Source organism: Heloderma suspectum, chromosome 7 (genome assembly GCF_057233095.1).
Source record: "Heloderma suspectum isolate Gila_16-S chromosome 7, 16-S_ref, whole genome shotgun sequence".
Classification (NCBI taxonomy): Eukaryota; Metazoa; Chordata; class Lepidosauria; order Squamata; family Helodermatidae; genus Heloderma; species Heloderma suspectum.
Genome location: NC_139464.1, coordinates 27,852,947 through 27,871,918, shown reverse-complemented (window position 1 = coordinate 27,871,918; position 18,972 = coordinate 27,852,947). Strand labels below are relative to the sequence as shown.

The following is an 18,972-nucleotide window of genomic DNA, read 5'->3' as shown; positions in this document are numbered from 1 at the left end:
CTACACCGTGCAGGGCCACCCAAGATGGACAGGTCATGGCAGAGAGTTCTGACAAAATGTGGTCCACTGGAGAAGGAAATGGCAACCCACTCCAGTATTCTTGCCAAGAAAACCCCATGGAACGTATCACAAGGCTAAAAGATATGACGCCGGAAGATGAGCCCCTCAGGTCAGAAGGTGTCCAATATACTACTGGGGAAGAGCAGAGGGAATTTCCAAGTAGTGCCAGAAAGAGTGAAGTGGCTGGGGCCAAAGCCGAAAGGACACTCAGCTGTGGATGTGTCTGGTGGTGAAAAGAAAATCCGATGCTGCAAAGAACAATATTGTTTAGGAACCTGGAATGTAAGATCAATGAATCAAGGTAAGCTGGAGGTGGTCAAACGTGAGACGGCAAGACTGAACATCGCCATCTTGGGAATCAGTGAACTAAAATGGACAAGCATGGGCGAATTTAATTGAGGTGACCATTATATCTACTACTATGGGCAAGAATCCCTTAGAAGAAATGGAGTAGCACTCATAGTCAACAAAAGGGTGGGAAAAGCAGTACTGGGGTACAATCTCAAAAATGACAGAATGATCTCAGTACGAAACCATTCAAATCACAGTAATTCAAGTCTATGCCCCAACCACTGAGGCCGAAGAAGCTGAGGTTGATCAGTTCTATGAAGACCTACAACACCTTCTAGAACTAACACCAAAAAAAGATGTCCTCTTCATCATAGGGGATTGGAATGCTAAAGTAGGAAGTCAAGACATAACCGGGATAACAGGCAAGCATGGCCTTGGTGTACAAAATGAAGCAGGACAAAGGCTAATAGTGTTTTGCCAAGAGAACACGCTGATCATAGCAAACACTCTTTTCCAACAGCACAAGAGGCGACTCTATACATGGACATCACCAGATGGTCAATATCGAAATCAGATTATGTCCTTTGCAGCCAAAGATGGAGAAGCTCTATACAGTCAGTAAAAACAAGACCTGGAGCTGACTGTGGCTCAGATCATGAGCAGCTTCTTGCAAAATTTTGGCTGAAATTGAAGAATGTAGGGAAAACCACTAAACCATTCAGGTATGACCGAAATTATATCCCTTATGAATATACAGTGGAGGTGAGGAATAGATTTCAGGGATTAGACCTGATAGACAGAGTGCCTGAGGAACTATGGACGGAGGTCCGTAACATTGTTCAGGAGGCAGCAACTCAATCCATCCCCAAGAAAAAGAAAGGCAAGAAAGCCAAGTGGCTGTCTGAGGAGGCTTTACAAGTAGCTGAGGAAAGAAGGGAAGCAAAAAGCAAGGGAGAAAGGGGAAGATATATCCAACTGAATGCAGAGTTCCAGAGAATAGCAAGGAGAGACAAGAAGGCCTTCTTAAATGAACAATGCAAAGAAATCGAGGAAAACAACAGAATGGGAAAGACTAGAGATCTTTTCAAGAAAATCGGAGGTATGAAGGGAAAATTTTGTGCAAAGACAGGCATGATAAAGGACAAAGAAGACAGGGACGTAACAGAAGCAGATGAGATTAAGAAGAGGTGGAAAGAATACACAGAAGATACAGGAAAGATCTTAATGTCCCTGACAGCCATGATAGTGCAGTCACTGAACTTGAGCCGGACATCCTAGAGAGTGAAGTCAAGTGAGCCTTAGGAAGCGTTACTAACAGCAAAACTAGCGGAGATGACAGTATTCCAGCTGAGCTATTTAAAATCCTAAAAGATGATGCTGTTAAAGTGCTGCACTCAGTATGCCAACAAATTTGGAACACTCAGCAGTGGCCACAAGACTGGAAAAGATCAGTTTACATTCCAATTCCAAAGAAGGGCAATGCCAAAGAGTGTTCAAACTACCGTACAATTGCACTCATTTCACATGCCAGCAAGGTTATGCTCAAAATCATACAAGCTAGGCTTCAGCAGTATGTGAACAGAGAACTACCGGAAGTACAAGCTGGGTTTCGAAGAGGCAGAGGAACTAGAGATCAAATCACCAACGTTCGCTGGATCATGGAGAAAGCAAGAGAATTCCAGAAAAACATCTATTTCTGCTTCATTGACTACGCTAAAGCCTTTGATTGTGTGGATCACAACAAACTCTGGCAAATTCTTAAAGAGATGGGAGTACCAGACCACTTTACCTGTCTCCTGAGAAACCTGTACGAGGGTCAAGAAGCAACAGTAAGAACTGGACATGGAACAACCGATTGGTTCAAAATTGGGAAAGGAGTACGACAAGGCTGCCTATTGTCGCCCTGCTTATTTAACTTATATGCAGAATACATCATGAGAAACGCCGGGTTGGATGAATCAGAGGTCAGAATTAAGATTGCTGGGAGAATTATCAAAACCTCAGATATGCAGATGATACCACCCTAATGGCAGAAAGCGTAGAAGATCTAAAGAGCCTCTTGTTGAGGGTGAAAGTGGAAAGTGCAAAAGCTGGTTTGAAACTCAACATTAAAAATTAAGATCATGGCATCTGGCCCCATCACTTCCTGGCATAGAGAAGGGGAAGAAATGGAAGCAGTGACAGATTTTATTTTCTTGGGCTCCAAGATCACCGCAGACGGTGACTGTAGCCATGAAATTAAAAGACGCTTGCTCCTTGGGAGGAAAGCTATGGCAAACCTAGACAGCATAGTAAGAAGCAGAGACATCACCTTGCCGACAAAGGTCCATATAATCAAAGCTATGGTTTTCCCAGTAGTAATGTATGAAATGTGAGAGCTGGACTATACGGAAGGCTGAGTGCCGAAGAATTGATGCTTTCGAACTGTGGTGCTGGAGAAGACTCTTACAAGTCCCCTGGACTGCAAGGAGGTCAAATCAGTCCATCCTAAAGGAAATCAACCCTGAGTGCTCATTGGAAGGACAGATACTGAAGCTGAAGCTCAAATATTTTGGCCACCTAATGCGAAGAGAAAACTCAATGGAAAAGACCCTGATGCTGGGAAAGATTGAAGAAAAAAGGAGAAGGGGATGACAGAGGATGAGATGGCTAGATAGCATCACCGATGCAATGAATATGAACTTGAGCACACTCTGGGAGAGAGCGGAGGACAGGAAGGCCTGGCGTGCAATGATCCATGGGGTCACGAAGAGTTGGACACGACTTAACGACTGAACAATAGCAACATACTCCCTAATGACCTGGGAGTCTGAATCATTTGCATCAGGTGAAACTGTTCAAGTCCTGGATCAGTGCCTAGACTCAGTGATGGGCTGGATGAGGGCCAATAAACTGAAGCTGAATCCTGGCAAGACAGAAGCCCTGTGGGTGAGTGGTTCCTGAGTCCAGGAGACAGGCTCATTGCCTGTTCTGGATGGGGTTGCACCGCCTCTGAAAGATCAGGTTCATAGTTTGGGGGTACTTCTAGATCCATCACTGTCGTGGATGCTCAAGTGGCCATGGTGGCACCAGCTTCAGTTGGTTCACCAGCTACAACATCTCCTGGACAGGGACAGCTTGGCCATAGTGGTACAATTGCCAGTAACCTAAAGACTGGATTATTGCAATGCACTCTGTGTGGGGCTGCCCTTAAGGATGGTTTGGAAGCTGGAGCTAGTGCAGAACGCAACAGCTCAGTTGTTGGCAGGAGCTGCCTCTTTTCAGCACGAAACTCCTTTGCTGAGGGAACTGCACCGGCTGCCTATTCACTACTGGTTTAAGGTTTTGGTACTAGTGTATAAAGCCCTAAACAACTTGGGACCAGGATACCCGAAAGAGTGCCTTCTCCCTTATCAACCTGCCCAGTCACTGAAGTCATGCTCCTGGTGCTTCGGCATGGACCTATTGGAGTCCACCCTGAGAAGAATCTTCAGTGTGGTGGCCCCCTTTCTATGGAACTCCCTGCCTCTGGAGCTCAGACAGGCACCAACACTGTGTTGTTTCCATGCCTTCTGAAAATATCTTTATTTCAAGAAGCCGTCCTTGATTGACCAGCCAGAGTTTTTATTGGTAGCATTTTTAAAAACAAAATTTTTAATACAATGTTTTATTATTTTTATATTTTATTGTTTACTGCTATGGAATCTGTTTGGATGTGGTGTGGTTTATAAATATTTTAAATAAATAAATATAATATAAATATAGAGGAGTCTGAAGCATGGGACAAGTGGTGAGGGGGAGGTCTCTCACGCTCCCTAAATTACATTCCCGTATACCATACCATGCACTTATTTCCCAACTCCAAATTCCCCATTCCTCCCAGTTCCCACCAGGACTACCTTCCACACAATATACAAAAGATGAATATATCCTGCCTTATCTCATATTCTAAGGTGGTGGTTCTCCAGGAAATCCAGCAGGTCCCAGAGGACCAAGAGGACCCAGCTCAAGTGGGCTGTATAGTGGAACTTCAAACCCAAAGTCTCATGACAAGCCATTAATGTGTAATATTGAGTGGGTTTAGACCTAGTGCAAAATCACAATTTGTACTAACCATAGTTAAGAACTCAGACCATAGTTAACCATAGTTTAAACTTTCAGACATACAACAGGGAAACCATGGTTTAGAGCTGCTTGTCTACTTTTGTTTCCCATCTTCTCAGAACAAGACTTATGTTTAGTTCTCCTTGCTGTTTTTATGTTTCTGACTTGGTATAACTTTTTTTGTTTCATTGTATTATATTGGCTTATATTTTGGTGTTTTATGCCTCCTGTTTTCCACCCTGATATCCTAGGATGAAGGATGAGTTAAAAATACTTTAAAGAAACAAGTTCTCTCCTGTCTCCACAGTGGAGCAGTATCTCAAGGTGAATCAGCAGCCTTAATTGTAGTTTGACAATGGTATGTGAATTCACAGATAACTGCAGACCTAAAAACAGTGCTCTGTAAACCAGCATCAAATAGTGGTTTCAGATTGGTTTGTCAGCTCCAAACAAACTACAGTTTGTGGGCAGGCTCAGGTTCAGACATTGCCTTGGTTTGGACAGAATGATTAACTTTCCCTCCTGCTGCTTCCATTTCTACTGCAATTTGTCAATTCATCCAAACTGGGAATTATGGTTGATATTAAATATGGTTTATCTGAATAAATCAGAATCAGAAATGCTTGAAGTTGACTTATTCAGAGAAACCATACTTAAATTTAACCACAGCTTGTCCACATTTGGATGAAATAAATTGAGATTAAACAAAAACTAAAGTGGATGCTTCCAATCTCCTGCTCCCAGCCACACAGGAGGAGGAGAGGGAAGCACATGAGCCCAAGGCTCATGCATGCGGCACTAAATTAGTGTTACATCTGAATGCAGCCATTCTAAACAAACCATGGTTTTGTGTTCTATCAGAATCCAGATTTGCAGAAGCATTGCAAAGGTTAGCAGGGCTTTTTTGTCTTTTCACTGTTATAACTCTGCATGTATATCAGTTGCAGAATAAGCCCATTTCCTTTCAGTATGCAATAGACCAGGGATGGGCAATTTATGGTCTTTCAGATGTTTTGGCCTACAACTTCCATCAGGCCTAGCCAGCACAGACAGTGGTGAGAGATGCTGGGAGACAATGAGATGGAATATAATTATAAAGGTTTAGATAATTCGTGAGTCCTAAGAACCTGGGTATGCTTTTACAATGAAGATCTGGCTCAGTCCCATCAAGAATATATCATCTTCCCAATTTTGCATCTCACTAGATCAAACACAGCAACAACGATTTATCCTCTGCTGTAAAAGTGGAACATATGCCACTTCTCATTCATTATCGCTTTTGTTGCTTTTAATCTGTAGCCTTTGAATAAAAATGAAATACGTTTACCTGCCTCCTTCAAAATGACTGATGAGATCAGACACTTTACTAGATTTCTCTTTTGATACACAAGAAGAGGTAGGTGTAACTTCCTCCATGCTTAGCTTCGTAGTATATAAAGCTTTATGCCTAGGGGTTTGGTGGGCAATGGGTGACTGTGAATTCTGCAGGTGCAATGGCTTTGGAGGCACTGCAAAGAAAAAGGAACATACATGAAACTGCATTTCATATTTGTAGAAATTTCATATATCAGTGCTGTTCAAACCCATGACTCCCAAAAAAAGTTCTGTGGGATTGTTTAAGCCCTTCCAAGATGACCAGATTTCTTAGATTCTTGTTTTTGATCTTCAGCTCCACGTAACCCTCAGATGGAGGAACTCCACTGTGATTTAAAACAACAACCCTGTCCTCTGTCCATTCACCCCTCACTGCCCTGTATCTTCTTAGGGACTTAAGGTGGATGAATGAACCACACAAGCAAGACCTGCTTTGTGTCCACCACCCTCCACACCTACATCAAGAAATATATCAGTAATAAGCACAGTAAAAAGGCCAAAGAACATAATCTACAATTAAGACTTGAAAAGGCTGCTCTGAAGCTTTCTACTGCAGGGCTAGCTTTAATTTTTTGTGGGCATTGGGCAACATAGCATCAGTGGGCTGCCTTTGGGAGCCCCTTCCTCTTCCAACCACACCCCTTCCTTCTCTGACCCCTCCCAATGGTCCCACAGCTTTTGTCTTTTAACCACACCCCACTTCCTCTTTGGCCCCTCCCCCTTTATACTAAAACAACAATTTCTGACAATGCAAAATTATCTCAATACTGCTCCAAACACACTTTTGGACTGTAGGCTGTAATACTAAACACTCAACCTTCCTCAACCTGACACTTTCCAGATATGTTTGACTACAATCCCCATATTCCCAGTCAGCAGTCCTTACAGGAATGCTGTCAGGATTACTAAAATAATGTATGCAAAGCACTCTAAAATAGTCAAAAGAGCTCCACTACAAACACCAAGTATTACTGTATAAGAAAAGTGTTAAGCTTGACACCATCCTACAGACCAGGGATCCCCAAACTTTTTGGATCTATGGGCATACTTGAGAATTTGAGAAACTGTGGTGGGTACCACCACAAAATGGAGGATGTGGCTAGTCACATAATGACCGCCGTAGGGGCCTGGCTCATCAAAAGTGAGCTAAAGAGGTGGTGTGGGACAGAGAAATAGCAAGGCTAGAGGCTGGGAGGAAGGGGGAAACAACAAGGCAACAGGGTAGAGAAAGTGCAAGGCTACAGGCTAGGAGGGGGGGAAACAGTGAGCTAATGGGGGGGGAATAGTGACGCTGGACTCTGGGAGGGAGGGGGAAATAGCAAGGCAAAGAGGTAGAGGGGAGAGGAAGAGCAAGGGTAGAGGCTACAAAGGCAGAGAAAGAAGACTGCCCTAACATTTTCCAACGTTTTTATTGAAAAAAAATTTTTTTGAAGGGGGCAGGGAGTCAAGAGCTTTGTAGGCACCGTTGGTAGTCCCCAGGGGTGCCATGTTGCCCGCGGATGCCGTGTTGGGAACCCCTGCTATAGACTATAGAGACACAGAGATGAAGGGACCCTCTTTGCAAATCCATTATCAAATTCATTCATGAAAATGGAAAGCCAATTCATCTAGCTATTCCCCCTTCCCCCTTTCTTATTTTCTCAGTGCAAGAGAATCTCTTTGGAAGACATCAGAAGCATGGTGGAAGGAGAAACATAAATCTTACCACAATCAAACTTGGTAAATTATACTTCTTTATCACTATAGATTAATGCCATATCCAATGCCCACATGAGACATTACTAACTAATGCAAAGCATACTGTACCACCTGTTTAACTCAGCCCAGGTTCCATGCAACAAGTTGCAAATGGACCAAAGTAAGTGCTGAGAGTTCATTTACAAAAACCTATAAATATACAAGATAAATGTTTTGTTCGCCTTTGCAGATTCACAGCTGGTGTTTATTCTAAAAATTTAGCTCATATAAGAGTAGCCAAGTTCAGGGATGTTTAACACATTGCACAAATCTGTTTTTGATATACTGAAAGTGCTCTTGGGCGAGAAGCAATGGCTAATCCTGTCTCCATACAACGTGTCCAATATGTATGCTTATATACAAGTTTGTCAACACTTTTAGGTGCCCATGTTAGACATGAGGGACCTCTATCCCACAGGGGTTCCCCATCTGGCCTGCCACTTCCTTCATCAGGTTCCACCTCTTCTCCAAAGGCAGGGAAAAGCTCTTATCTACGGTCAGCAGCTGACTGGAGATAAGAGCTTTTCCTGCTCAGGACTGAGAAAGGCTTCCTTTCTCAGTACTGAGCAGGGACAATGCCCCCTCCCCACAGCTGATCGATATGGATCACCTGAGAGAGAAGCTAGGAACGGTATGTGTGTGTGTGTTTATGTGCATCTGAATGGTGTCAGAAAGTGGGGTGGCAATGCCCACATTTAAGCCTAGATTTAGTGAGAATGGGGAAAGCAGACAAGCAAGGAAAAGGGAACTGCTGCCACCACCACCCCCTGTGCTGATTCCCCGCCTCTCCCTCTCAACTTGACAGTGTACTTTAGGGCTCCTGCCAAGCAGCAGTCGACGGATGGTGTGCCAAAGCTGTAGATGACGTGGCTATTATCTAAGTGAATCTCAAAGCGGCTTTCCCATAACTAGCCAGACTGTGGCTGCTGGAGGCCTTATGCTGCTGCTAGCCACCATTGCTACCTCATTTCCTTATGTAGCTGGAGCAGCTGCTGTATATGTTTGGTGAACAGTTGCAGCCTTGGACTGCACCACAACCAGAAGTGAAGAATGTGTATTTGTGCGCATTCTTAAACTTCACATTTGGTTGTGGGCTGTCCTCAGGGCACAGGCCATTGGCAGGTGCCTGACAATAATGACTTCTGAAGCCAGGCCTGTCCTACCACTTGGGAGTGTGAAACAGTGGCAAGCCAAGGATGGTCACATAAGCCTTATATTGTAATTTATGCTAAGCTAAAATATAAACTGTGAATCTGGAACATGCGAGTAATTTTTGTACATGGACAAAGTTATCTGTAAGCTCTTGTGTACATCCATGTGTGGTGTGTACACAATAAATCAGTCCAGCATGTAAACACGTAAGATGGGGGGGAATTATGATAAAATCACAATCCTTTTTAACAGCATCCCAGCAGAATCCAGGCCAATCCTGTTCTTTCTGTAATTAGGCTATGAACTGAGCCATCAATTCCGCCCACTTTCTACATTAACAGAGGTTTTCTGAACACACAAAAGAGAAAGAAAACATCATGAAGGGATAATTGGAAGAACAGCTATTATTGTCACCTTGTTTTTCTTGGAACTGTCATAATAGCTCATTATAGCTGCACTGTGTCTCAATGATTTTTGGAATGCGCTTAAATATCTACCTGCTTGCTGTTAAGGAATGCTATCTGTTTCCTACCCTGTGTTTTCCTTTAGAACTGACAGGCAAATCTAGGCCAATGGGCATCAGATAATTGTCATAAAACTGAACTACTAGCTGACAGAGAGATGATAAAACCATTAGAGGGAAGCAGGAGAAATCGAGACCAACTGGCTGAGACAAACGAAGACATAGAATTACCCCAGAGAAGAAGACAATGGAGGAGGAAGTAGTTTAGATAGGGTTAATGGCCGTGATTAAAGTAATATCACAGAAAGCATCTTGAGTACAGTGAAGAATACCCAAAGCAACCTTCCAGAAGAATGCCAGAACTGAACAAGTTAATCATACTATGCTGAATGAGTGAAATGTGTGAAGGTTTAGAGATCCATTGCCTTGCCAAGAAATGTGCAGCACTGTAGCCATAGTGCCTTTATCAGACAGTGCAATATTGTTGAAAAGAAAGGAGAACTGCCAGTCTGGGTAGACCAGTGTTTCTCAAATTTCTGAGAGAAAAGGTACACTACACATATAACCCAAAAGTAACTGTAACAGAAAGAAGTACCTTCTCTCAGTGCAGTCTACCTGCTGTATGCAAGTCACTGTTCTGGAGATGCCTCTTGGTTGCAAGTCAAGAGCAATGACTCACATAAGGATGCAACAGGTAGCCTCTTTCAAGGCAGCAACTCTGCTCTGTGTCTGTAGCAGGAATGCCAGAGTGCTCCAAATAAAAGCCCAGAGATCCACAAACTTTTGCCTGGTGCAGAAGACATACATTTGATTTTCATTTCATTTATTATATTTCTATACCACCCAATAGCCAAAGCTCTCTGGGCACTTTACAAAGTTTAAAAACCTTAAAAATACAATATTGTACATAATATAAAAACCGTTTACATACAAACACATAAACAGACAGCGTGCACACACACACTACTAAGCAATTTTAATAATCACCAATAACAAATCCAGGATCAGAATTAACAACCTTATCATATGCTGCCAAATGCCTGAGAGTACAGTAAAGGCTTAACTTGAAAAAACAACAATGTTGGTGCCAGACAGGACTCACTGGAGAGATCATTCCATAAGGGAGGGGGAGCCACCACTGAGAAGGCCCTCTCCCTTGTTGCCACTTTCTGAGCCTCCCTCAGATGAGGCACCTGGACAAGGGCCTTAGATGATGAAAATAGTATATCCATAGTATACAGCTAGGTTCTGAGCCCAGGAATTTGTTTTGTGCAGCTCACAGTCCTTCCATGCAAAAATCTACTCCTGGTTACCTGAAGCTTTCTTCATTTTAGCAGTATAATTTTGGATGGGCTAGGAGTCATTCTGCTGCTCCTATTGGTAAATAATTTGGAGTCAGAAACTCTTGTGAATCCACTGCAAATGACCCAGAGACCTACCAGTAGATCCAAATCTACGTTTGCCCTCCCTTGGGCTAGAGCAATTAATCATGAAGAAATGCAGCCTCCTCTGTAGATGGGTGTTCCTAAGCGCCTTTATTTATTTCTCACCACACACTAAATGTGCCCTAGCACATTGCTTGGGAATTACTGGAAAGGCTAGGACCATTGCTTTGACATCTACACGAATCAGTTTGTGCCACTGTATTCCAAAATATCAAAAAATAGACTTCTTCCTTGTTAGCAGGTTAACAAAAGACTGCCTATCCTGCTCTTTCTGCCTCCGTTTACATGCTTTATAAAAGTGCACCTTGTTCTAGGATTTTTGTTAGACAAACCTTTTGAGTTTGGACAAAATATCCCATAAAGCCTATTCCATGCCTCTTTCTTTGAGGTCATAGCGATCCATATGCATGTGATTCAGCACTGCAAACATAGTAACATTCACTTTATGCCTTGCTTTAAGGTTAAACACAAAGGCTTGGATCCAAATATAAGTTAACTTAAGGAAGTTCACAGACAGAAAGTTTCTCATCCTTTCCTCCCCCTGTAGCCATCTGTGCCATTCAGAAAGTCTCTCTGGAGGGTTGAGAGACCTCCTGAACAATGTGGGATGAGGTGTGAATGGTGGGAGAAATTGCTCCAAATCAGGCCCATCTAATCAGGCAATCCCTCCCTCCCCCACATCCCCTTCCACATTGTTCAGGAGGGCCTCCAGAGAGGTTTGGGGGGGGGGGGGCAGATGGCTGGAGGGGAGAGGAAGGGACAAGAAACTTTCCTTCTATGAACTTCCTTACATTAATTTATCTTAGGATCCATGCTATAGATAACTTGGCTTGAACACCAAGAAACTTGCTCCAAAACTCTTGCTTATTTCTAATGCCTTATCTTTTCAGTCAAAATTTATGAAGTTTGTTGTTTTAAATCATATCAATACAGTGTAAAACAAACTTTACAAGACTAAATGTTGCACTTGATTCTTTTTTTGGCATGTATTCAACCAACCTGAGGGCACAAAAATAGTATATAATAGTACAATTCGTTTCCAAACGTGTAAGCTGCTTTGCAGAAAGAAAAGCACTGTGCAAAACCAGGTCAGAGTCCATTGTTAGTTGCCAGTACCAATCTTGAGTAGGAAAGACAGACCTTGAATATTTTCCACTCCATTAAAGGCAAATCTTTGAACATACAACCATACAGAACAGCCAAAGAAAACATTCTAAGCTGTCTTCAATTAGTAGGTTAGAGGAATATTATTTACTACAAAGCAGGTACACAGTACATTTCAGGACTGTGATCCCATTTCCTGTCCTATCAAATTCTGCCAAATATTGGCAAAACCAGAACACAAGTTTTAAATAATCTTTTGATTATTTGTTCATTACATGTGTTGCTATCATTGTATGTGTGTGCGCGTATGGGGGGGGGGGGAGAGGGAGAGAGAGAGAAGTTTAAACAAGAACAATCTAGATTATAAGACAACTGGTCCATTAATTTAGACCTGAGTCTTGCAATCAATTGCAATCCATGTGCTTACTGTACTATTCTGAGCAGCCTTCTCAAGATGAGCAAAAGAACGTAAACAGCAGCTCTGCTGAATCAGACCAAGGCTCTTTCCAATCTAGTACTCTGTTTCCAATTGTGGTCAGCCAGATGCTCCCAAAAACCTCACAAGCAGAGCATAAAGGCAACCCTCCCCCCCCTTTCATCAACTGGTATACAGTGGAATACTGCCTCTGAATTTGGAGGTCCCACTTAGCTACTGTCTGATGTCCACTTAGCTATTATCTAATTTAGCTATCATTTAATCTCAATTCCACCTAAGTCAGCAGCTATTACCACATCTTGTGGCAATGTGTTAACCACTGTGTTAACCACCCTGCATGTGCTGGCTGGATCTGCATAATTACCCTTGCCAGTGTGGCTTCTTGTGTCGTCTGAACCTGGTGAGGGTGACTTGTTGGGGTGGGGAACAAACCACTCCATAACCCTACAACAGCCCATCGGTTCTGGGTGGTTTGTTATCCACCTCAGCAAGCCCTCCTCCTACTCCCTGGCCAAGTTTGGATGACATGAGAGGGTAATTGTGCAAATCCAGCTGGCACACGACAGGTACACGCAAGGTGGTTAACAAGCCACAGTGGCTTGTTAACCACCCTGTGATCATGTGAACCGGCCCCACTGTGTGCTATTGCTTCAAGAAAGCATAGGTCTTGACTTGCTGTGTACATTTAAAAACACTTAAATTTGACAGACCAAACCAGCATAAAATGAAAAGAAAATGATTAGGAGACTAGGTTGTCTGTTTACAAAAATTAGCACAATGTCACTTCCTTTACTTTACTTGTAAATAGCTCTGTGTATTATACTGTCTGAGATGCAAAGCTGAGACACAAAGACATATACCTTAAAAACACTTCCTGCTCATATCTCAGTATTCCCATATCTTAAGGGCCTCATTCTTTTCTTAGCCACTAAAGCATGTGACCTGACAGTCTAGAGTCATTTCACAGCTCAGAAAAGCAAGATTACTTTGAGAAGCTAAATTTGCTACATATTTACAATAAAAACACACCAGGGAGGCTGCAGTCAAATAAACCCTATAGCTGGTCACTACTGAGACCCCAAAGACCAATACTATATTTATCTCTTCGTATTTTCACCATAGTTCACTTATAATTTCATGATCATACGTGCATATCTCAATTCATTAGTACAAGTAAACAAACAGTTTTATTTGTGCCACAAAATACTGCATGTTTGATTCAAGCAAATTGACTTGCTGGTCCCTGAGGTTTAGAGCTGGGCACAGAATTGAGTTGCTACTCACCTTGAGGCTTTGGATTTGAAGCTAGCTGTGGGGAGCTTTTAACTGGCACGTTTCCATTTATTCCCTGCGCCACTTCATTGCAGATGTTTGGCTGATAAAGCCTAGCTGTGCTATTTGCTGAACAAGGTGGAGTTATGAAGATCTTTGGACATGAACTGCCACCTGTAAGGAGAAAAAGCAAATGTGAACATGACTGAACATATGGATTTCCTTGCTAGTTCATTATTATACTATGAGTTTGGGAAGGAACTTTTCACCAAGTCAAATGAATGGCTGAATCTGAATAGCTTATTCTCCTACTACCACATTCTCCAGGAGTATGCAGCACCTTGAAACACCTGGATAAGCCTCAATTCTTCAGGGACTTCTAAGAGGATGCACTAGAGTACAATCTGAAACTTTCAGTGCCTAATTCTATTTTAATTCGCTGCTGCCTCAAAATTCTGAAATGAGCAACTGCAGAAGTGTAGCAAACATAGATCTACATTCATTTTTCTGTGATTCAACAGAAAAGGGAGAATGTATGGCACTACAGCTGTCAAAGATTTTAAAAGCCACCATTAGTAGTTACCTCTCTTTCACTACCAATAATGGGGCCACGGTGGCTATGGGGCCGCGGTGGCTTAGTGGTTAAGACGCTGAACTGCAGACCGGAAGGTCCAATAGTCGATGTTGCTATGATGCAACATCAAGTGCATTTAGAGGGCAATTCCAGTGCTAACTACTCCGTCTGTACATGTTTACCTATGTATGCATAGACCTGAAAGAGACACCAGTTAAGATTTTGACTACTTAAGCCAAAAACTAGCCACTCTTTCCTCTTTCTCCAGAAGACAATTTTACAAAGGTTTCAAATTGCAAGACAAAAAAACAATTACATCAGTTCAGCTAAGGGAATGTCTTTGGCTGGATGAACAACACTAAGGAGAAGACCTTCATTTTTTAAAAGAAGCGTCCCAAACAGCTGTCAGATATTAGAAAAAAATACAATGCAATACAGCTGAAAAAAACAGAGAAGGGCATGGTCATGTGAAGCACAGAGAAAACAGCTGCAGAATTTGGCTACCTGTATTCACAAGAGCTCAGTGCAATATGTAGACCTAGTTTCCAAACAGTGACATCAGGAAATGTGCCAGATTATTGTAGAGAATGACATGGGCTAGGAGCCTTGACCTAGGTTAGAAGAGAGCTGCTTGTAAAATTGAATGGGTTGGACATGTTATTTTAAATTTATGAACTAGATGCAATTAAAATTATAGCCCCCGATATGTTAGAAAGACATGTCCAAGGCAAATTGATATATTGACTAAACCACTGTGGGAATGGAAATCCAACACTGATATGGCCACAAAAGGACACCATCACTAGTAGATCTTTAAGAAGGGAAGGGAGGAAGTCAATTTTAGTCTCCAAACTGTAAATGTACATATCTTCTGCATTAATCCACAGACTCTCTCTCTATTTACTATGCATGTATTGCAGTACTATGATGTACACTTTGCAGTACTATGGTGTACAAATGTCACTTGCCAAATTAACAAAGTGAGCCATAAACTCCCTAGTATTTAAAATACATTTTGCAGTTCAGCAGGTGTCTGCTGAAGGAACAATAAACACAAGAACACTTAATCACATGTATGGATCCCTCCTGGTAGAGATTTCTAGATTAGTCCATCTACAGAAACTGACAGCACCTTCAATCAGTGAATGTGTAAGTGCACACCTAAGATTTTCAAAGTGTACACCTAAAAAAATACAATCACACTTTAAATAAGTACTTTAACTTATCACACAAGTACACTCCTCAGGATTGGATACAATTCTTTGTACACACTTTGGGACAAATGCAGGTTTGTTGCTATGAAATCACCCTTAATTGGGTGTCAGGGCTGGAATGGATTTGGGAATATATAGAAAAAATTGAGATCTCCAGAAACGACTACAAATAGACAAAACAACAAATGTCTTAGATATCATTTAGTTTCTCCAAGACACCCTCAATGGCAACACGTGGCTTTCTTTTTGAAGAGAAGGGAGAGATTTGGAGAGTGCAAAAAACATACAGCATTACCAGTGGGAAATGAGAAGGAACATTTAACAGTGAAGAACTCTGACCTTGCTTCCCAATGCATTAATTTCTCTAAGAACACTTACAGCAAAATATCCCAGAATATCTCAGAATACTAAAAATGTGAAGAAAAGTGTTTTGATATGAAGTGGGAGTTGAGCTGCAACTACTTTAGAAAGACAAGCATCTGTCAATGCCTGTCATTTGTAGTCTGTCAATGCCTGTGTGAGCTATAAAAGATGTATGGCCAATTTCCACAGAGTCAGTTTATGGCACACCCGAGGCTTTGAGAATGCACCCACGGCGCTGAGAATAATGGAGCAGAGAAATGCTCTCTGATTTTAGCACCCTAGTCCCCTGTTTCAGTCTCCTGTGGGACATAGGTTTCCCACCCCCACTTACAGCAGCATGCTTTCATCTATAACTTCTGCAGTCTTGCTGGATGCAGATGGTGGGGCAGGGAGAGACTATTCTACTTGCAGTCAGTCAATTATCTCTAATTTTTTTTGTACAGCCTCAGTCAGAGACAGGGATTTACTATGCACAAAGGAATTTAGCCTCTCAACTTTAACAGTATTGTTTCATGGCTTCCCACTTCCACAAGCAATAAAAAGCTCTAGGGACAGCAACTACAAAGTCAGCTTCTTTGTGCAGAGTGTACTGGAACTTTGTGGCATGTTTTAAAACGATACTGGTTTATGGCATTTTTTAAAATGATATTGGTTTATAAACGCACAACATGAGCACAGTATGTGGGGTGATGGTGGTGGACAGATAAACAGCAACAAAAAATGCTGCTTTTTAAAGCAGCCTCAATTCCCCAAAAGTAAACAGCATGCAACTGGTGCAGATCCCCACCCCTACTTCTCCTTGCAGGCCAGCTGAAAACTCAGACTTTTGTCTCTTTCCCTGATTACAATCAGCCTCTCTGTCTTAAGCCTCTATCTATGCAGGTAGGTTATATTACACAGCTAGTATTCAAAGTCCATCAATCCTAATTTAAACAAGCATCTTTACTATTAAGCTACACAAATGGCGTTTTTCATTTCTGAGAGGATGCTTGCAACACACACATCCATCAGGTTTTGTCTGTTGATTTGTTGTGCAAAGTTGGAAAAATTACTGACTGTAACTGACAAGAATTCTTTTCAGCACCTGTATTTTAGATTGTACACGCCAAAATTTGGTCCGTATTTTCTACAAGTTCTCTTATAAAGTAGTTGTTTATTACAGCCTACCTTCAAACTATAATCAGGTAGCCCATTTGCTTCTGGACTTCCCCACACACTCTGCCATGTTTTTGCTGGTTTCTATAACTTTTAATATTCATGTAGTTTCTGTGAACACTATAAGCTGGCATGGGTTGCAATTAATTGTCTGAGGAGCCAGTAAGAATGAAGTTTGTTACTTGCCTAAAGTATCTTCAGATAAAGAAAATATTAACATTACTTTCTATATTGTCAACTACAGATATATTTTCCCCATTATGGGGAACAGTATTTTAAGTTGCCCTAATATGTTAAAATTAAATTCTTTGATTTAGTTTTCCCTCCTGATTTCGATTTGATGGGTTTGGTGTGCTGTATTGCTTTAGCTCCCATTAGACTTGGGAAAATCTTTGTAGGTTCTGAACTAGTGGATTGTCATGAAAGTGCTTTTTAAATGTATGAAGAAGACAGCTTTGCTGTAAAGTATGATTCGCTATTATCTGCGGAGGGAAAAATTAAATTTCACTGCTGTGGGAAAATGTTTGTGACAGCATAGAGCCACAATAGTATAATTTACTAGACTTTACTATCATCCCTTAAAAATATCTGAATACATTTAAGGTCATAAAAAGTTATTGGTAAAATGGTCAGTTTTTAAACTTCCGGTGCTTTTGTGAGCTGAAACATCATTCTGTGGTATCCTAGTGGCAAGAGTGTTGGACTAGGAGCTGGGAGATCCGGGTTCTACTCCCCACTTGGCCATGGAAGCTCAGCCCAACCCACCTCACAGGGTTGTTGTTGTGAGGATAAAACGGAGAGGAGGAGGATAATGTAAGCCGCCTTGGGTTCCTTGCGAGAGGAAGAAAGGCGGGGTATAAATGCAATAAATAAATAAATAAATAAATAAATAAAATATTAACTTAGTGGTTCTAGTAAGTTTCCTTACAGTAAAGAGCATTTTCTTCATTCTTGAAATAATTTTAAAAAACGGGCATGTGTTTCTTTATAAATTGCTTATGTGCACAATCTTGCTAGGAAAGCTGGAAATGTTTTTTTAATATACTGCAATTTTATGTGAACATTCAAAGGGATTTAAAAAGCCTGAATTTGATTCTGATCATACAGCTGCCATTTCATCTAAAGAAGGGGTCCCAGGACCTCACCTCAGTTCCAGAATTATTCTTCGTTGGTGTTTTTCAACAGGAGAATGATGCCAGCAAATTTATAACTCGGACGTTAGTGCTAAAGCTGAGCACTAATTCACTTTCTGATTTGGTTTAAAAGCAAGGTCCAGATATGATGCAGGTAAAATGATGCATGTCTGTGACAATTCCCCTAGGCAGTATTGCTTATTTCATAGGACACTTGTCCTGCTTAATAGCCACCAGCTTATAAAGCACAGAAGAAAAACAAAGAAAAACTAACAATCCATCCAGTGTGTTCACACAAAGAATTTGAAGTCCTTGTGAGGCAAGACACTTCCCGTTTCTGACTTGATTGGAATTCTTTAAGAATGGCCTCATGGGCCTAGTTCAAGCCAGGAGACAGTCCTGCTTTGTGAAGTCATTCTGCAACTTTTCTTTATGTCTGTTAAACCCAGCAAGATAGGTGTCAGAGTTATGGTAACTCAAGACACCTCTGCTATATCAATCTGTTTTTTAAAAACATCTGTGAATATAACTGAATGAAAGCTTGAGTGAATCTTGCAGGACTGGAACTCTGGACAAGTTTATGTATTGACTGGAAAGTTATGACAACTCTATACTCTCATTAAACTGCATCTCATAAACCTCGGATTCCTTTTGTGTAGCTAGCTTTAACAAGTTCCTGAAAAAGACAAGGTGGTGTTGAGATTTCAAGAGGTTAGGAAGCAACTGCACTGACAGAACACTCCCATTCTAACCATTGGCTTTAGAAAAGTTGAGCATGTGCAATATACACTTATTAGGCATGTATTTCTGCACATTATCAGTGATACCCAGGTTGTTTGACAGGACGTTAATTCAGTGGGGCTGTTCAGACTAACCCACACTCAGTGGCTGAGTGTGGGTTGTTTGTTGAACTGTAGGTTAGTATGTTGTCTAAATGTCTGCAGGGTAGCTTGATAACGACCGAGTGTGGCTTGTTAACTACCCTGAACAACCAAACAACAAACCATGGGTTCTCAAGGTAGGTTGTTTGAGAAAATAAGCCACGCTGCATGGTTAACAAGCCACCCTGTGGATGTTCAGACAACACGCGAACTCACGGTTCACCCACGGTTCAAC

At 41.7% G+C, this 18,972-nt stretch overlaps 1 protein-coding gene across 2 annotated transcripts in view; it reads right to left on the bottom strand.

Moving 5' to 3' along the window:
- Nucleotides 1-18,972, bottom strand: part of FGD4 (FYVE, RhoGEF and PH domain containing 4) — a 154,373-nt gene that overhangs the window by 39,162 nt on the left and 96,239 nt on the right. For both annotated transcript variants that reach the window (XM_084809448.1, XM_084809449.1), the window contains exons 2-3: nucleotides 13,430-13,591; nucleotides 5,762-5,942 (exon numbers count right to left, since the gene is read on the bottom strand). In XM_084809448.1, coding sequence (XP_084665574.1) covers nucleotides 5,762-5,942; nucleotides 13,430-13,591 — 343 coding nt within the window. The remainder of the gene's footprint in view (nucleotides 1-5,761; nucleotides 5,943-13,429; nucleotides 13,592-18,972) is intronic.